Source organism: Anser anser (assembly GCF_964211835.1).
Source record: "Anser anser genome assembly, chromosome: Z".
Taxonomy (NCBI): Eukaryota; Metazoa; Chordata; class Aves; order Anseriformes; family Anatidae; genus Anser; species Anser anser.
In genome coordinates, this window is record NC_139723.1 from 21,317,706 (window position 1) to 21,335,654 (window position 17,949).

Below are 17,949 nucleotides of genomic sequence, written 5' to 3' on the forward strand. Positions count from 1 at the left end.
CCTCCTCCTCCTCTTCCCCTCACCGCCCTTCTTCCCTTCGAGGGAAACCGAATCCAAAGTGCAAGATGTAGGAGAGCGTGAATCCCCGTGAATCCCATCTGAATAAATGTCTATATTAATGAATTATTAACTCAGCCGCTCATGACCTTAAAACTGGAATGAGGAGACGCCTAGGGCAAGAAGGAAAGCTGCTGAATCCTTTATCGGACTCCTGTCAGAGGTAACCGACCATTTGTCTTCCCCAGATCAGGAGAATTAATTAATATGAAAGGCAAACTTTTTAATTGTGTGTCAAACGAAATCAGATAGGGTGTCCCCGATTCAATCCCGTCCCAAAACGGGTTCAGCTCCTTTCCTGCCCCCAACCTAAAATAAAACCTTCCAGTTTCTAAAGAGGCAGGCGTCCTTCCTAAGGGTTATTAAAAAAAAAAAATCCCAGGGAAAATGATGAATTTGGGTAGTTAATTTATCGATCTCGGCTCTTCTTCCCGCTTGTTTTATTTTAGAGGTCATTAATCAATGAAGAAAAACACCACCGTGTTCCCCCTTTGCATTTAATACACTTGCCCTCCTTATTTATTTCTTTTGAACAAATTCCTAGCAAATATTCACCAATCGATTCGCAGGCGATGGATTTTTATAAAGGTTTGATCGCTTTCTAAACGGTCAATGTGATTTGTTTCAGCGCTCGTCCTCTAAATAATGGAAAAGCCTAGGAGAAGGGGAAGGGGGAGGCAGAAGTTAAAAACTCCTTTCTTTCTTTCTTTCTTTCCTTCCATTTTTTTTTCCCTCCTGCATCTTTACGGACAGAAGGCACATCCACGGGAGGAAAAAAAAAAAAGTATCAAATAGAGCGCAGACAAACTCGTGAGAGGCAGCAGCGAGGCACACGAACCCGCCTGCCGGGAGAGAGGGGCCGGAGGTCAGCGGTGGCCGGATCCGGAGCGGGGGCAGCGGGTGCGGAGCAGCCCTTCCCCTCCTCTACGGAGCGGTGGGGCCAGGATGAGCAGCTCCTGGCCCGGCACAGCACGGCACGGCTCGGCACGGCACCGAGGCGGCGCGTCCATGCCTCCTCCGCCGCCCGCTCGCGGCTCGGCTCAGCGCCGTCCCTCCTCTCATTTACCTTCCACTTACAGCCCTCCTCCTTCCCCGGCGTGCTGCTGAGCCGTGCCGGGCCGTGCCGGGCCGTGCTGCCCGCGGGACCCCGCCGCCGGGTGGGTCTCGGGTACCGGGGGCGGGCGCCCAGCCCCTTCCACCGCCTCCTGCCCCTGCCCCCGGCCGGGCGTGACCCCGAGCCCGATGGCTCGGAGCTGTGAAAATAAACAAATAAATAAATAAATACAACACAGGAAAAAAAAAAAAAAAAGAAAAAAAAAACAGCAGACAAACGGCAACCGACGCGGTAAGAGCTTAAAGTCCCAACATGAGCCCGCGCGGGGTATTTCTGTTCACAACCCGAGGCGCACGCAGGCAGGCACTGCCGATGAACTTGAGCGTGCTGTCTGGGCGCTTTTCCCCGCTCCATCACGCTTTTCCAGCGCGAAAACGAATTTGTAGAGATTGCTGCCTCTACAAGCTGTCTGGTGCTTTTGAAAGGTGCACGGTGATGGGAAGGACAACCACGCAGAGGTCCGAATTAAAAAACAAAATAAAATTAAATTTAAATTAAACAGTCGGAAAAGGTGGAATGAGACTGTCGCCATCAGGGAGCTGGCCAGGGACGAGATACCGTGCCACTGCAGTGGAAACGGAGGAAGGCAGGAGAGCCCACTCGCAGACAAGAACGTCCTGCAGCACTTTTTGGGTAGCGGGTGTGCTGGAAAGAGCCTCACCTTGGTACCCCTGCTACATCTCGGTGTTTCGGAGCTTTAGAAGGTGGATTAATGGAGCGAGAGGACTGGAAATTCATTACATCTTACACCATAGACTTGATCAAAGACATCAAGAAGGTTTTTATACTCAACTTCATAACACATAAGAATCACTTTTTTTTTTTCCCCTAGTTGTGTTTGCCTTTAACATAGGTGTTATCAATCTATACAGAAGATGACGGATGACCTTGTCAAAATGACGCCAGTCAAAACATTTTTTGCCCCAGCCCTGTTCAAAATTGTGCTAAAACGTCTTGCCTTAGACGCAGACAGAATCTAAACAGCAGAAGCTTTCCCAGGCTCTGCGAGAATTAAGGGTGGGAAAGAAATAAGCTAGTAACAGGGTCGTGGGGAACGGCGAGAGCGGTTTTAGCCGCGCACACGTCCTGTTTGTGAACAAGTGTGAGCTCCACACCTGGCAACGTGGGCTTTTCCACGCCGGAGCGCTGTCCTGACGATACAGACGCTTTGTGTAAATGTTTTGTCCTAAAGGGGACTGTGTACATGTGATGTACCCGAGGCAAATGATAGTTCCCGTCTAGGTAGTTATTATTTTCTTTTTCATACAATGTAGAGGTAAAAAAGCGAGGAGTCGGTGGCATTCTCGCTGGTGCCTGAGCTCAACAGCTGAGCAAAGGTGTGGAAAAGGCCGGTTTTGAAGCACAGCGGAGAGAAAAAAGTAGTGAGGGACGAGAAGTTTATTTCCGTAGGTCGCATCTCCGCCTCTTGATGCGCGCTGTGACCGGGAGCACGAGAGCAGGAGCCGGTCTGGAGGGGACGGGACTGAGGGGAGGGACCTGGCGGAGCGGTGGGCTCGGTCCGTGCTCCGGGGGGCTCGGGGGCAGCCTCGGGGAGCGGTGTCCCGGGGAGAGGCGCTTGGTGCGGCTCCGAGGACGTTGCAGGGGGCGAGGACGGGCTCCCCGAGCCCCCCGGGGCACAGCAGGGCCGCCTCCCCGCACGGGCGGCTCAGGGGAGCAGTGCCGGGTCCGGGGGGGGGTAGGGTCCGTCCCTGTCCGCAGCGCTGCGCCCCCAGACCTGGGGTGGGAGGTGGGGAGGTGGGGAGGAGGGGAGGGCCGGGCCGGGGGAGGGAAGGAGGGAAAGGGACACCTTTAAAAGTTGAGCGGGGGAACAAAGTGGGGGATGTTGCCAAAAAAAGGGCCCTGCGCTCCAGCTCGCTGGTGACTTCCCGCTCCCTCCCCTCCCTCCCCGCCGTGCACACCACACACGCACACTTGTATTTTGCGCTGTCGTAAAACCCACGTGTCTGGCCCGGAGTCTGCCAGAGCCGAGCGAGCAGCCCGGGCGAGCCTGCCATGCACAGCCACGGCAGAGGGAGCCCGGCGGCTCGCCTCTAGCCGGCCTCCCGGCCCCCGGCACCTGGAAGCAGGAGGACATCCCTCTGCCCCGCCGGCAGAGCAAGGAAAAAAATCCCTTCTACCCCCAAAAAATCCCTCCCAAGGCTCCCGGGACAGCGCCGCAGCCCGCTCCCAAGCACCCCGCTCAGGTAAGGGGGCGCTGCCGGGGGGGTCCGGGTGACCCATGGGTGCTGCGGGCGCTGCCCTCGCCCCCCTGGGGGTCCGGGGTCCGGGTCCGGCGGGGTGGTTGCGCGGGGCCGAAGTTTGCTCCGTCTCCCCCTTGTGAACTTTTTGGGAGCCGTTCTCCGCCGCGGGGAGAGGGAGAAGGAGCCGGAGGGGACCGGAGGAGGGGGCGCATCCCGGGGCCGGGCAGGGACGGGTCCCACAGCGGGGGGGAGGCTTCGTGTCCCCGGACCGCGCTCCTCGCCGGCACCCTCGGGGCTTCGCGGACCGGGTTTTCCCCGAGGCTGGAAGAAGGGGAGGGGAGGGCTGCGGGGAGGCTCCCCCAGCCTTCTCCCGCAGCCGGAGCCCACCCGTGGGCCGGGGCCGGTCGGGGTCGCGGCGGGCGGGGTGTCTCACGTCTGCTCTCCGCTTCCCCCCCGCTCGGCAGGCAGGCAGCGCGATGCTGAAGCCCGGCGAGCCCGGCGGCTCGGCGTTCCTCAAGGTGGATCCCGCCTATCTGCAGCACTGGCAGCAGCTCTTCCCGCAGAGCGGCCAGCTCAAGAGCGCCGGGGCCCTCGCCCAGCTCCAGCCGCCCGAGAGAGCCGAGCCCCCGGCTGACAGCCTCCGCCAGCGCCCGGCCTCCCTCTCCTCCGCCTCCTCCTCCTCTTCCTCGTCCACCCCGTCTTCCTCCTCCACCTCCTCCTGCGCCGCCGCCGCGGCCGCGTCCCTGGCCGGCCTGAGCGCCCTGCCCGTCGCCCAGCTGCCGGTCTTCGCTCCGCTGCAGAGCTCCGAGCCCCCGGCCGGGGGAGCGCCCGCTCCCCTGCAGGGCAAGGACTTGTGCGGGGCCGGCGGCACCAAAAGCGGCGAGCGCCCGGCCGCCCGGTTCCGCTGCACGGCCGAGGAGCTGGACTACTACCTGTACGGACAGCAGCGCATGGAGATCATCCCCCTCAACCAGCACACCAGCGACCCCAACAACCGTACGTATCGTGACCCGCACCAGCACCCCCGCACCTCCCCGCGGCCCCGTCCTCCGCTTTTCCCCGCCCCGGGACAGACCAGGCTGGGGGGGCTCCGCTCTCGGCGCCGGGAGCATCCTCGGCCCTGCCCTGAGCCGATTTTGGGGTGGCTCCGGGGCTTTCGGGGGCTGGTTTGTGGTTCTCGGTCACAGGGTGAGACCCAGATCCTTCCCTGGAGGGCCGATGGCACCAGGAAGGCTGTCGCGGGGGGAGACTTCTCGTGGAGGGCCGTGTAGGAAAACAGTTCCCGAAATGGATAATGAGAGGGACCATCCAAAATCTGGTCCTTTCTCGCCTTGCTTGTGCCGCCTGGCTCCTGCCCGGAGAGCCGGGGCTCCGCTGGTTGCCCAGAAATCTGCTGCTGCCCAGAAATCTGCTGCTGCTCCGAGCTGGGCAGGGGAAAAGTTGCAGTTTCCGTCAGTCGGGCTAGGGCAAAGTTTTCCCCCTTCTTATCTAGGAGTATCGTTTTCCTTTCAGACTTCGTTAACGCCTCGGTAGTTTTAGTCTTCATCCTCACCAAAAAGCGTGACATGGTCATTTAATAAGAAAAGCTGGTTTTCGGGGGGAGAAACGTCGTCTGCCCGAGTGTCAGAATTCATTTAGCACTTGGTGGTTAGGAAATGTTTAATCCTGTTGTTGCTAATTATAGCTGGTGTGGGGTGTTTTTTTGCCCTTTTTTTTTCCTTTTCCTTGGGAAGGGAGCGCTCCAAATATTAAACATCTGTCTGCTACAGGTTTGCAATTTTAGAAGTTACTTTTGCCTGTCTTTAGTTTCTGTCTCTGTTGATACTGTGCAACCGAGGTAATTCGCGGGGTGAGAATAACTAGACGAACTATATTAATTCATCGGATTTGCTGTTAACATCCTGAGCACACGGATCTAGCCCCGTTAAAACACTGCATCATGACTTCGGCTCGTACACTTTTTCCACGCAGACCCCCCTCTCTTATCCAATGTTTCTCAAAGTTCTTTATTTCGGTTGCCCTTGCCCCCTGAAATGCCTATTTAAGGAAGGATGTTGAACAGAGGAATGACACCCAAAACCAGCAATCCGTGAGCACATGCCCAAGCAGAGCGTGGATTCGTTTAATTTCATTTCAGATGCGGAGTTTGTTTTGAAAGTTTCCGTGAAACTCGGTCGTGTATTAATTGCACCGTGCGGATGGTAGCGTAGTCTTGGTCGCCGTGCAGAAGTCTTAGAGCAAGAGGGAAGTTGACGCAGGGTTTGGTAGGGATTTTTCCCCCCCTTCTTAACACTGTGAATCGTTATGCGCCGGACACCAACTTTGTTTCGAGCGGCTTCTTTATGCTCAGTTTTACCTTGCAGCGAGGCGTATTAATGTATTTTCTACACTCGGGCGCAGAAAGCGTGATCTCATAAATTACACGCACTTAAATGGAATCCGAAATGCACTTTTAATCGCCAGCCGGGCTGTTCAGACAATACGTGTTTGACTTCTCCGAGCGGCTCCGTAAAACTGCAAGATAAAAGTTTTAAAAGGAGAAAGGAAGATAAAAAAGAGATTTGGGGTTGGGTATCTTTAAGGAGCGAGCGGAATAATATCATGCTGCAGAATCGCTGGCGAAGTCTGCACAGTTTCTTCCCAATCACGATATTAAAGGTGTCTTGCAGAAAGGAAAGTGGCTCGGTTCTGGCTGGGACGGGGCGCATGAAAAGACGGGGCTGGGTGCTGCAGGGGCGGCCTGTGGCTTTTTTTTCCTCCGTGAGACCCAAAAACTCTTGTCACCGGGCCGTTTTACCGGGTCACTTGCTCTACAACACCTTCCCAGTCGTCTCCAAGCAAAAACTTTGACCCGAGCGCCCCAGCCTGCCGGGGCCAGGTGCGTTTGCTGCGGGCAGCCCGTTCTCACGCCCGGGGGAGGAAGGAGCAGCATCCCGGCGAGGAGGGACCGCGGGGATCACTCGGGGACACTGGCTCCCACGCACACACGCGTGGGAAAAGCAGAGCAGAGGGTGCCGGCCTGCCTGGCCGGCCGGGGGGCACGGGGTGCCGGCGTCCCCTGGGTGCCCGGCGAGGGGCGGCGGGCAGCCGGGGTGGTTGTCCCCCGCTTTGGCTCCTTCTCCGTGCTGCTCTGGGGGTGTTCGTACGAGGGAAAAGAGGTGAAACGGGTAGTAGGTAAGGTGAGAAGCGACAGGCTCCGGGTCGGGCCCCTGCTCGCCGTGACCCCGGGGTGCTGCTCCTCGGGCTTTCGTCGCAGAGGCGCCGACAGCAGGCTCCCTCGGTCCCCTTCTTTCCCAAACTTCCCCTTCCATGCACCCCTTTCCCCTCTAGAGCAATCCTCCTCTCCCCGCTCCCTCACGGGCTTAGCTCCCTCTCGGCAGGGGCTCCCCAAAGCTTCTCCTCCAGCCGCCCCCGACCGGCCGCAGCGCAGCGCGGGCAGCTCGCAGCGCTCCCGGCGGGGCCCCGGCGCCGGGAAAGCTGTGGAGAGGGTCGTGGAGGGTCATGGGGGGGACACGGGTGGGCGCCGATGCCCATTGCCCCCGCCACCGGGCATCAGTGCAGGCGGCACGGCGGTGGGAGAGGTCGGCCGGGGGCTGCTGGTCGAGCGTGCGAGTGTGATTGCTGTAAATTGAAAGGGGCGTTAGTTAGAAAAAAAATAATGTTTATATGTATATATATATACGAATATATCTCAGTAATTAGTGCCCGGGGTTCTTGCTTCCAGGGAAGCAAAGGGGACCGTGCGGAGAGCCGGGCCGGCGGCTGTGGGTGGTGACTGCCGGGGGGACAGGGAGATGCTCCGGGCAGGAGCGGGTGTGCCGGGCTGGGGGCTCGGGGGCCGGGCCCCCTTCTCGGGGCAGGGGCTTTCACAAGCCCCTTGGCTCCTCCGGCTGCACTGGAAGGCACCGAGCTGGCGGCGCAGCGAGTGCGCGGTGTAACGCCGAGGTGCCAGCGCGGTCCTTCCCTTTTTGCGCCCGTCTTCCTGCTCGATTCACGGGGAGAGCGGTGCGCGGGTAAGGCGCTGCGAGGTGGATCGGTGCGGGGAATATTCGGATTTTTATTTATTTATTTATTTTTCTCCTCTGGACTGCTGCTAACCTGTATGATTTAGCTATTTTACATCATTAGTTACCCAGCACCCTTAAACATAGCAGATAGCCATATATTAGATTGAGGTTAGAGAAGGTGGTGACTGTTTATTTAGGGTGATAAAATGGTCCATCAGCAGTAATCTCCATCGATATGTGCCACCAGGAGATGAAGGATGAGGGGACAAGCCACAATTAATTGCCCTATAGTTTTGTAGGAGAGAGTGGAGCCGGTGCGGACTGAACTTCGATCTCCTCTCCCAGAGCCTATTCATCATCTCCACATTGTATATGGGGGTCTCTCAGGGGCAGGGGGTGGCAAGGTTTATCTACACACAATATTCTCCTACCCTCCTCATACCTGACACGGAAATTTAATTCATTCACGCGTTCAATCGAAGCCGGGGAAAACCAAGCCCTCCTCCCGCAGCCTGCCCCCCGCCCGCATGGCAAAAAGAGGGAAATAGCCCCCGAGTCGCTCTGCCAGCAGGGCGCTTTCCCACGGCCCCGTCCTCCTCCCCACCACACACGGGGCGACCCGGAGGGACTCGCCTGGTCCCTGCCGGTCCCGGGCGGGGGGCTCGGGTCAGGAGCCGGGCGGGGGCGGCCGGGGTCCGGGGTCTGGGGCTCAGGATCCGGGACTCGGGGTCCAGGGTCTGGGGCCCGGGGGTCGGGGCTCAGGGTTTTGGGGGCTGGGTGGGCTCGGCCCCGCCGTCGGGAGCGGGCACGGAGGGAACAAAGCGAGGTTTGAGGGAAGAGGACGGCGGAGGGGAACGCGTGCCCGCGCCCCGTCCCCGCAGGACTGCCTCGCATCGGGCACCCGACGGGTCTTTTCGCGGGGTACATTAATCTCAGCTCCTCGGTGAGGAAACTGAAGCACGGGGAAGCCGCCGTCCGCAGGAAAGCCCCTTGGGAGATGGAAGGGGGCGGCCTCACCCAGCCCACCCTCCTTCTTGGCTGGGTACCTGGGCCCAGGCAGGGGCGCAGGGCCAGTGGCAGTGATTTACTTTTGTGAGCGAGTAATTCCGTGTGAAATGATGGCCACTTACACTGGATACCTGCACGCTTGCAGTGAATTATGGAGCAGAGGGTCAGAGGCCACCCTCCTTTAATGCCAGCAAACTGCAGGTATCCAGTGTAACTGCACCTTTGAAGCATATTATTGTCGAGACAGAAATGTATTTCCTTCATTTATTGTTACAGCTGGCTTGCTGGTTTAAACACTGTGTTGGTCTCTACCTTTTACTGACAAAAGCTTTCTCCTCTTAGATTTCCTTTAAAATATGCAGTAGTAGTGTTATTTAGGTTGGAGAGCGTTTAGAATCATATTTGGTGGAAGTGTTGTGTCCTTTCCCTTTTTGCTTGAGTATAGCACTTTTAAGTATACTCACACAGAGTTATAGTGCTGGCATTACACCATGTTCATTTTTATGGAGGCAAATAAACAACAACATATTGCACTCTTCCCAAAAGAGCCATAACAAACAGCTCCACTAGGAAATCATTTATTTTTTTTCCTCGTTTCTTCCTTGCCTTAATCCTCCTATCTATAGAGCATGAAGGTAGAAAGTAAGAAACTGATCTCCTTCCAAAGAGTCTGGCTGCATTAGGGCCCGCAATAGTGCGTTCCCAGTGACTTTACCGTTTATCTCTTCATATTTTGTCTGGAGACGCTATGCTCTGACTGTAGTCCTCCTCATTTTTTCCATTTTCAGCAAATCCCTCAATTTTCTCACATTTCTTACTAGTCTGGGGCTTGACTGAACCTTCTACAGCCAGTGGAAGTATTCATTTCTGAGGTCCTTGGGTGAGGTCTGTGCTCATATAGATGTTCTCCAAGGCTGAAGCAGGAAGAGCATGGCATGACTCTCCTCATTGCTCTGTGTGGCAGCCCCCCAGACAGCTCACTCTTGTACAACTGTGTCCATTTTACACGAGCTCCCCACACCCATGTGGATCTCAACACTTGTCCTCAGGTTCAGACACTCTTTCAGTGCCACTGGAGCCCTGATCTTAGGAAGCCACTGGGTCACAGCTCTCTTAAAAAAAAAAAACAAAAAACCCTTTCCTTTCCACGTATTGTTTAGCACACTGCTGCACTGTATGATGTCCTACTTTGCGTTGCTCATGAAGGATGATGTTGATCCTCTTTGTGAGGCAGGAAATTGGGCAAGATGGAGGCTGCTTTTATAAAGGACTTCCTTCCCTTGTTGTGTGAGGCAAAGAAACCTACCTCTTATGGTTTCTCTAAATGGACTGTCCTTAGATGGGTGGCAAAACATTATAGAAAGTGTGTTTGCATCAAAGCCTTCCAAGTATCAGTAGGCAAAAGTAACTCATGGGACAAGAAAAAGATGTACGTTGGCTTTTTATTAAGGCAAGGTAAATTAAGTCCAGTAGTGCTTCCACTTGTTGTATTATTTATGAGATTTTTTAAATGACTATTTCTAAAATTCAGTAACAACTGGAGATAGATGAATAAAGCATGCAACTTAGAAGACTTTCAGTACTGCTTAGTCTAAGGACAGGCTCCATGCCTCTCAACAGCAAGCCGTAAGACAAAACAGTTTCGGAAGATGTCCTGTTTTCCAAATTTTCAGCTTTGGCAGGACAAAGGGAAAGGAGCACAGCAGGAGATAAGATACTGCAGCTGCCAAGCATTAAGACATTACCAGTGTTTTGGACAGTGGAAAATAAGTATCACTATGTGTGTCTTTCTGCAAGGGTAAATGACAGTGACATGGAGTTCATTTATACTTCTCTTCAATTTCTTAATCTCTTTTCCTTTAAGAAATAGAAATTAAGTATATTATTTGCACATATTGTCAGCATGAAGCAAAGAAATCCTTGTTCTGGGCAGGCACTACAAGTTGTGTGCAGGAGAGACGTTGCATATCTGGAGGTAGGACGCAGGAAGCTGACACTGAAATTGCCTGAATGGAGCCATGAGGATGCCTTAGCATGTTTAACATAAGTTGCTACAGAGACATGGTGTCTCCAAAAAAGCCATTAATAATCAGTCAGTTGGGAGGAGAGTTACACATGCAAAAGATGGCCAAACAGTGCAAGCAGGTCGGACTCAAGGGCTTGCCCTGGGTGCTAATTGACATCATGCTCAGACAACCTCTCTCTGAACCCTCAGTTTTCCTGTCAGATGTTTTCTTTCTAACTTGCATGGTAAGATGCCAAATTTGCTTAACATGCACTCACATGCCAATTTGTTTTGTTTTGTTTTCCTATTTGGGATCCTTTCCTGTGTGATCTGGGTGTGCCAAAGTCTAGCGCAGCCTCTGTGATCTTTGCGTGTGCCAAAAACACAGGGTTTCTTGATCGCTGGTTTCAAAGAGGAAAGAAGAGATATTGCGGTGATACTCCAGTTTCCAAACTAGCTGTGGAAACAACAAGAGAAACAACAACCACAAAAACACCCAACACATACTCGCTGCCTTTTGTTCATCATGCCTGGGAATGTCTGTAGGAATATTTGCTGCATAATAATCTTTTCTCTGGTCTAGCTAGGAACCTTTTCCCCATGCTTTTGCAAATCTTCCCCCTGAGGGCTTGCACAGCTTGGTGCAGGGCAAGGCAGTATGCCTCCTGGATGAGGAAGGCATGATGGTTTCGAGAGAAACCAGCTTTTGTGTGTAGCTTTCCACCTTGGAAAGGACAGCTGAATCTGTCCTGCTGAGAATCGAGTCTGTGGTTACAGGCAATCTAGCAAGGCTAACTCTGTGGCTTAGGCCAAGGACCTCCTGCTTCTGTAGTGAATACTGTTTCTTATTTTCATAAGAATGGATGCAGTAGTACAAAATTGTCAGGGGAAAGGTCTAGGAATTGCTACATGAGTATTACGGTATAGTTACTGTTTTCCCCATTTGTTTGTGTGTCTGAGATAAATTTATACAAAAACCTTTCCCGTAATACAAAAGTGAAATGTACAGAAGACGGTAACCTATTTCAACAGATTTATTGTTATATTAACTCAGCATACCTCCAGAGAAATGGGTTTCCTGAGCACGAAAAATTTTCCTGGAAGTTGTGCATTTATGGCATGTTCAATATTGTGTAACAGAAACATTTTACCAAAATTTCCCTTGCTCAGAAAAGAGAAATCACTGTTGGATCTTCCCAAAATACAGCAACATCATCCATTACTAACCCAGTTAGGGAAATTAACATTTTTTACAAAAGGGTCTTTTTTTCATGGGAGCTGCTCACAAAACCAGACATGTTGTTCTCGTTCTTAGCCTCAGCTACCTCAGTTTGGCAAAGCGCATGCGTTCCAGTTCGATAAAATTTTTTAAATGTGCGCTAGGGATCAGCAATATTTGCTACATAATTTCATTTTTGAAATTAGATTTGCTTATAAGGAAGTAAACATGCACGCATGCTCTGACTTGTCATTCATGAGGTTCTACTTAATTTATTTTCTGAATAGACATGCACGCACACATCTGTCAATGTAAAAATTAGAGCATTCATTCAAAGTAAGGATGAAATTAAATCCCGTTCCAATTAAACCCTTGGGCTGAGCTGTGGTAAGGCAAATGCGGGACACTTGCAAGACATTGAGAGTGGGTTTTTAAATGGCTCTCTGAAACACAGCACTGGGGTGGTTTAAATGGGCCTTCTGTTCATCAAAAAAATAAAAATTAGGAATTGTGTCGGGATGAAAGAGTCTTGACAGGTCTGTGAACACACCATGCTTGCAAAATGTCTGCGGGGTTTCTGCTGAGCCTTTGGGATTTCTCTTTAAGGGCTTGGCACGGTTAGGCCGAGGCACCACGCAAAGGGGCATGGGGCACGCGTGTCCTGGGTGGCCATGAAGTCACAGGCAAAGCAGAGGGACCGGCGTGACCTTGGTGCTGACAATGTTCTCCCCTCTGCCTCCCAGGGTGTGACATGTGCGCCGATAACCGCAATGGTGAGTGCCCCATGCACGGGCCCCTCCACTCCCTGCGGCGTCTGGTGGGCACCAGCAGTGCCGCAGCAGCAGCCCCTCCGCCCGAGATCCCTGAGTGGCTGCGGGACCTGCCGCGGGAGGTGTGCCTGTGCACCAGCACGGTGCCTGGCCTGGCCTATGGCATCTGTGCGGCGCAGCGGATCCAGCAGGGCACCTGGATCGGGCCCTTCCAGGGAGTCCTGCTTCTGCCGGAGAAGGTCCAAGCAGGAGCCATCAGGAACACTCAGCATCTCTGGGAAGTAAGTCGTTGTCTTTCCTTCCTTGTCAAACTTGATTATTTTGAAACAGATGTTGAGTGTAATTGCATGTAGGACTAGCGTAGTTTTACACGGTGAAACAAACGAAAGCAAAAACATGAGGCAAAAATGTCAGTCTGCCAACACAGCAGGTTTGAAAGTGTAGCAAAGCAAAGTGAGCCCCAACCTGCTGAGCATACCCGGGAAGCCAGCGGGCACCTCAGGGCTCCAGCTGGTTCGCATGGCAAGAGCAGATCATGGCCAATGCTCTGCTATGGCACACAGAGACACAGCCAGAGAAGGCTGAAGGTTACAACAAACGGTGGTCTTCATATTTTGGCCTGCATAACAAGGGCCGAAGGAGTTGCCGGATTGCAGTCCTGGCTTCATGCATCCCCTCAGTCTGAGCATGGCGTGCGGGCTGAGGTGCCGCAACGCAGCACTGCTATGGCTCCCAGGCAGTCCAACAGTGCTGCTGAGAGAAGCGCAGGAGCGTCGTCCACAGCCCTGCTGCTCACGATTAGCTTGTGATTTAGCTCAGCTCTGGTGCTGCACCGACCATGAGTTCCCCTAGTGGTGCTTTCAGTGCCTGAGTGTGAAAGCCCTTTGCGCTGGCATTTTGTTTTGTATTTGTCACCATCTTAGAGGGAGCAACAGTGATAACTGATATGAAAACGTTCAGGCTGTGATAATTTGGTTTATTTAGCAACAAACTCTAAATAATCTGCTGTGGTTTGGCAGAAGAGGTCACTGTACTCCTTTGGCTGTATGGGGATACGCATGGCTATTACTGATCATGACCATGTACACTGTCTTCAGTGAAGCGATGGATTTTTCATGCTCGGGTATTGTTTGTACACAAAAGCTAACAACAATGTCTTGTGAAAGCCAATTTAGAAAGAAAATGCAACATATACTTATTTTACACACAGATCTGATAATTAACAAGGAAAAAGTGCAATCCTTATGTGTGTCAGTATTTCTAATTTATAAGAACAGCCTCCTGTCTACCTATTCTTTTGCTGTCATTTCTTCGCTTTGTGCTGGAAGGAGTCATTTCTTAGTTCTGTTAAGTCCTCTCTAGAGCCACAGCTCCTGCTCATTTCAAGGGTAACACTATGGAGAGTCAGTAGAAATGTGCCCATAGATATACAGATGTTATTTACTCATCTAGATCAAATCAGAACCTCCAGGAAATAAGGGGACATGCTGGCTGTTTAGAAACCCGGCAAGAAGCCTGTGAAGACGCAAGGGGCCTTTCTGCTGTCTGCAGTGGGAATGTAGTAAAAAGGAATATATTTTTAAAAGATATTTGATGTTGTGGAGCCAACTCTTTTGTACAGTGCTCACAGAAAACCTGCGAATATTTATTTTGTCAGTTCTTTGGAACTGATGATCACCTCCTTTCATCATTTTGTTTTGTTTTTGCATGCTACCTAATATTTGTGACCTGTTTCCATTAATAGGAACTCCTGTGCATCTCCTATGTGCAAACAAACAGTAATAACACATTAGGGGCTTTGTCTAAAAGTACTTGACCACAGGAGTCATTGCAGTGAGAGAGTTTCACATTAAAGAGTAAAAGATCAGTCCTGGAGTGTGCTTAAATGTATTCCATAAAATATGGGATGACTTGAAATTATTGGGTGGCTTTTGCTGCTTTCAGTGGAGATTGTATTTCTCTTGCATATGAGATGTTCATAAATTGGGCTTAAATCTATGTCTACCAAACTGTGGTGATTATATGTTCTTATTTTTTTTTATTTTTTGTTTTTAATGAAACTCTGTAATGACTTTGGAGCCTTTATTATATTTGAGGTGTTTTGTGGTTTAGGCTATGTTATTTAACATAATGTTCAATGATAAAATAAACTTGCCACATCATTAGCTTACAAAAAACATTGAAGTTTAGCTAAAATATATGGAGTTAGAAAGTTTTATGTTAGTCTTAAATATTTGCATTACCAATTAAAAATTCGTTCCATATGAATCAGTTTTACACAAGTTAAGTTACAATTTCTTTTTTTTTTTTTTTATTTAGGCAAGAATGTTTTAGTCTTATTTCAGATTAAATTGTTTTAAAAAAATCAAAGAAGTATGGGGGTAGAGGGGTAGAGCCAAAAGCAAAGAAGAAAAAGATGTCAAGTGAAAATAAGACACAGCACTGATGTATGTGCCAGATTCAGGTCACCGGTGGGTGTCAGCTGAGTTTTTATGTGGAATTGCTCGTCTGTTCCTAATACACAACACAGATTTCCCATTGGCTATCAAAAGTGAGTGTGTGTTTATTTTAAGTGAATTATATTCAAAATAAAAATTAAATTCATTTTTTTTTTTTTTAGGGGGCAGCTATTGTGGGTCATGGTCTCAGATTATTTCTGCTAATGCCAAAAATTTTTAGCAAAGAAAAACATAGCCCAAGCATTAGCTAAACATAAAGCATTGGACATTTCTCATTTATTTTGACTTTCAATTCAGTATGTTTTTTCTATCAGAGAACAAATGTTTAATAAAGGAAAATATAGTAAAAGAAAGCAGAAAGTGTGTGTGTGTGTTTACAAAGCTGACCTATGAAAATTAATACAAGCAATAGAAAGTGTGCGCTTAAATAGCTCTTTGAGTCTATATAGTATAGGAACATAGACTAAATCACCAAAAACGTTAAAGGAATGTTCCACTGTTGTCCCTTTATAAAGTTGTGACTAATCAGTTCTTTTCAACCAATCTTTTCAAGATAGCTGCTAGTACAAGTATGCGCGCGGTTCAGTTATTCAGCATTAGGTCTTGATGTGCCTTGTAGAGGAGACATATCTTTCTTGGTACCCCTAACAGCTTTGTAATATTTGTTTTTGTCTCCACATTGTAAAGTAAAGTTGATAGTTGCTTTTTTTCATTTATAATTCTTAGTTTTCAGTGTACACTAGATAAATAGAGTGGCTATTGCAAAGTCTTTTAAGCATAGTTACTGATTTGGTGGCTTTTTAACTTTCTTTGTTGTGGGAAACATCAGAAACATTGCATTTGATGTATAGTTCAACGCTATGGAAATATGCTTCAGTCTGTCTGCACAAGTGTTCCCACCATGCACTCAATGTTTGCTTTGTATGTAATCCATATAGCATAACGTACAGCGATTCAGAGTAAATTACATACCATTCCATTACCTCACAACAGGCCTCGACACCTATGGGTGTTCATGGGAAATTATAGAGCTCTCTAGCAATCAGCCAAGATGATTTTTTTATAACTTACAGAAAGATCAGTTCTTCACAAAGCCAAAAATATTAGTCATTTTCAGTTGTAGCTTTTTTTTTTTTTTTTCCCTTTGGCCCACTTCTGTCCAATCCAGAGTTTGCTTGTATTTTATAAAAATACAATAAACTCTGATTTGTTTAAAACAAAAACAGGACTGGGTGTATTAAGTAAACACTCTCTTTGGTAATACAGGCATTTATTCCAGCACTGCTTGATAATATTTCATTTTTATTTTATTTTATTTTTTTTTCATTTTGAAGTAATGAGAACAATCCTTTTGTTATTGCAAAGAAAACAGAGACTTTCTCAGCAATTAGGTCTTACTGATGAGAATGAGATAATTTTCGCCTAATGTGTTTTCTAATAAAGAATTGAAAAGGCACACTTGATTCCAACATATATGAAAACATTATCTCAATTATTAATGTGTCCTTATTCCCTGGAGATAAATTAATCTAGTTGCACATGGTTTCCCCTTTCTGTTTAACATCAAAATTTAATAAGAGTAGACTTAAGGAATGTATATGATATACGTTTAAAAATCTATTAGAATAAAATATAGAAGTTTAAAAGACATATACATTTTACTAGTCAAAATTTTTCAGGCTCCAAACTTTAAACTGTGAATTCTGGAATAGCCATAAATGGTCTTTTCCCCTGAAAATATAGTTAGATGAAAAGTTTTACTGACAGATGTATCAAAAGATGGAATCTTTCATTCTCCTTATCTTCATTTGCCTGATAAACAGTTTGCTTTTTTTTGTCTTTTGTTGTTGCTTGTTTGTTTATTGCCAGAGATCAAATAGTCTTTTTCTTGGAATAGCTCAAGAATGTCAAATACATTACTATACTTTATTTTAACTTGACTTTAAGTGTTTGTTTTTTTTTTTAAAGAAATGATTTTCCAAATTTTGTTGTTTGTTTTTTTTTTTTTGTCTTTTACAGGGACATTCAAAATGTACGTACAGCAGGATATTCATTAGTAATTACAACATGGTAAAACTATGTTACTAGTTTTCCACTTAAATGGATAGGATTAACTGGCATTAATAGAAACTATGTATGTCATTTTAATAAAGTACCATGTGGGTACTTATCGGCCTTCCTGTGTCCCAGCTGAAGTCAAAGAAAACAGTGCCTTTGACTTCATCCGGACCTAGAACAGGCATTTTGGTGGGACATATGCTGTCCAGAGTCTGTACAGCAGTGCCGTGCACTTCTGTACAAATTAATCCGCAGAGGGAATCCTTACCTTTCAAATGAAGAACTCATTCCAGTTATAGTGATAGATTTGTATTCAAATTCTCAAGGCTGTAGATTTGGACTAAATTCACTGTTACAGCAAAGCACTAGGGGATAGAATTATGTGCATGCCGCAGTTCTATTAAAGTGAAAATTATGTTTCTCAGCAATCCATCATCTAGTATTCTAGACTGCTTGTCAGGCCTGTTTCAAATATGTCACGTTCATGAAATTCAAATAATTTTGGCTTGAAAAAACCCTTAGCTATATTACTATTGTATCTTAAATTATGCAGACTAACAGCTGGCGCCATTCTCTTGGGTTTTTTTGCATTTTCTGAGGATTTTGTGTGGTATAAAAATCTTGCATTTACTTTCTATTAAAAAAAACAAACCCATAATTTTTACTTTTACATGGATTTCAAATGCACATACTGCCTACTGGAAATGTCCCCAGTGTTGTGTTCAGTAGCTTACTGAGCCGAAAGTTGTTAGAATATGTTCAGCATAACGGCTTCTTTAATTTATGTACCTTACAAGAAAATTGTGCTAAGCTGCTATAAAGCAGCTTGCCCATATTAGTATTTCTGAATCAGTTACCATCACATTTTTCCAGATAAATTTTGTAAGCTATAGATAACTTACTTAGTGTCAACCTAAAGTTACTTTTATCCCAAATATAAAAGCTAATTTATATTTGATAATTCTTTGATGGTAAAATTAAAACTTGTTGATTCTTTTAGACACCCTATATGTTTGAAAAGATGCCTTATCTTCAGGTATCTCAGTGTCTT

The 17,949-nt window shown here is 48.5% G+C and overlaps 1 protein-coding gene across 1 annotated transcript in view; it reads left to right on the forward strand.

Moving 5' to 3' along the window:
• Positions 1-2,099: 2,099 nt before the first annotated feature.
• Positions 2,100-17,949, forward strand: part of PRDM6 (PR/SET domain 6) — an 85,699-nt gene continuing 69,849 nt past the window's right edge. The window contains exons 1-3 of the mRNA XM_083816084.1: positions 2,100-3,375; positions 3,837-4,368; positions 12,355-12,662. Coding sequence (XP_083672210.1) covers positions 3,849-4,368; positions 12,355-12,662 — 828 coding nt within the window. The 5' untranslated portion in view covers positions 2,100-3,375; positions 3,837-3,848. The remainder of the gene's footprint in view (positions 3,376-3,836; positions 4,369-12,354; positions 12,663-17,949) is intronic.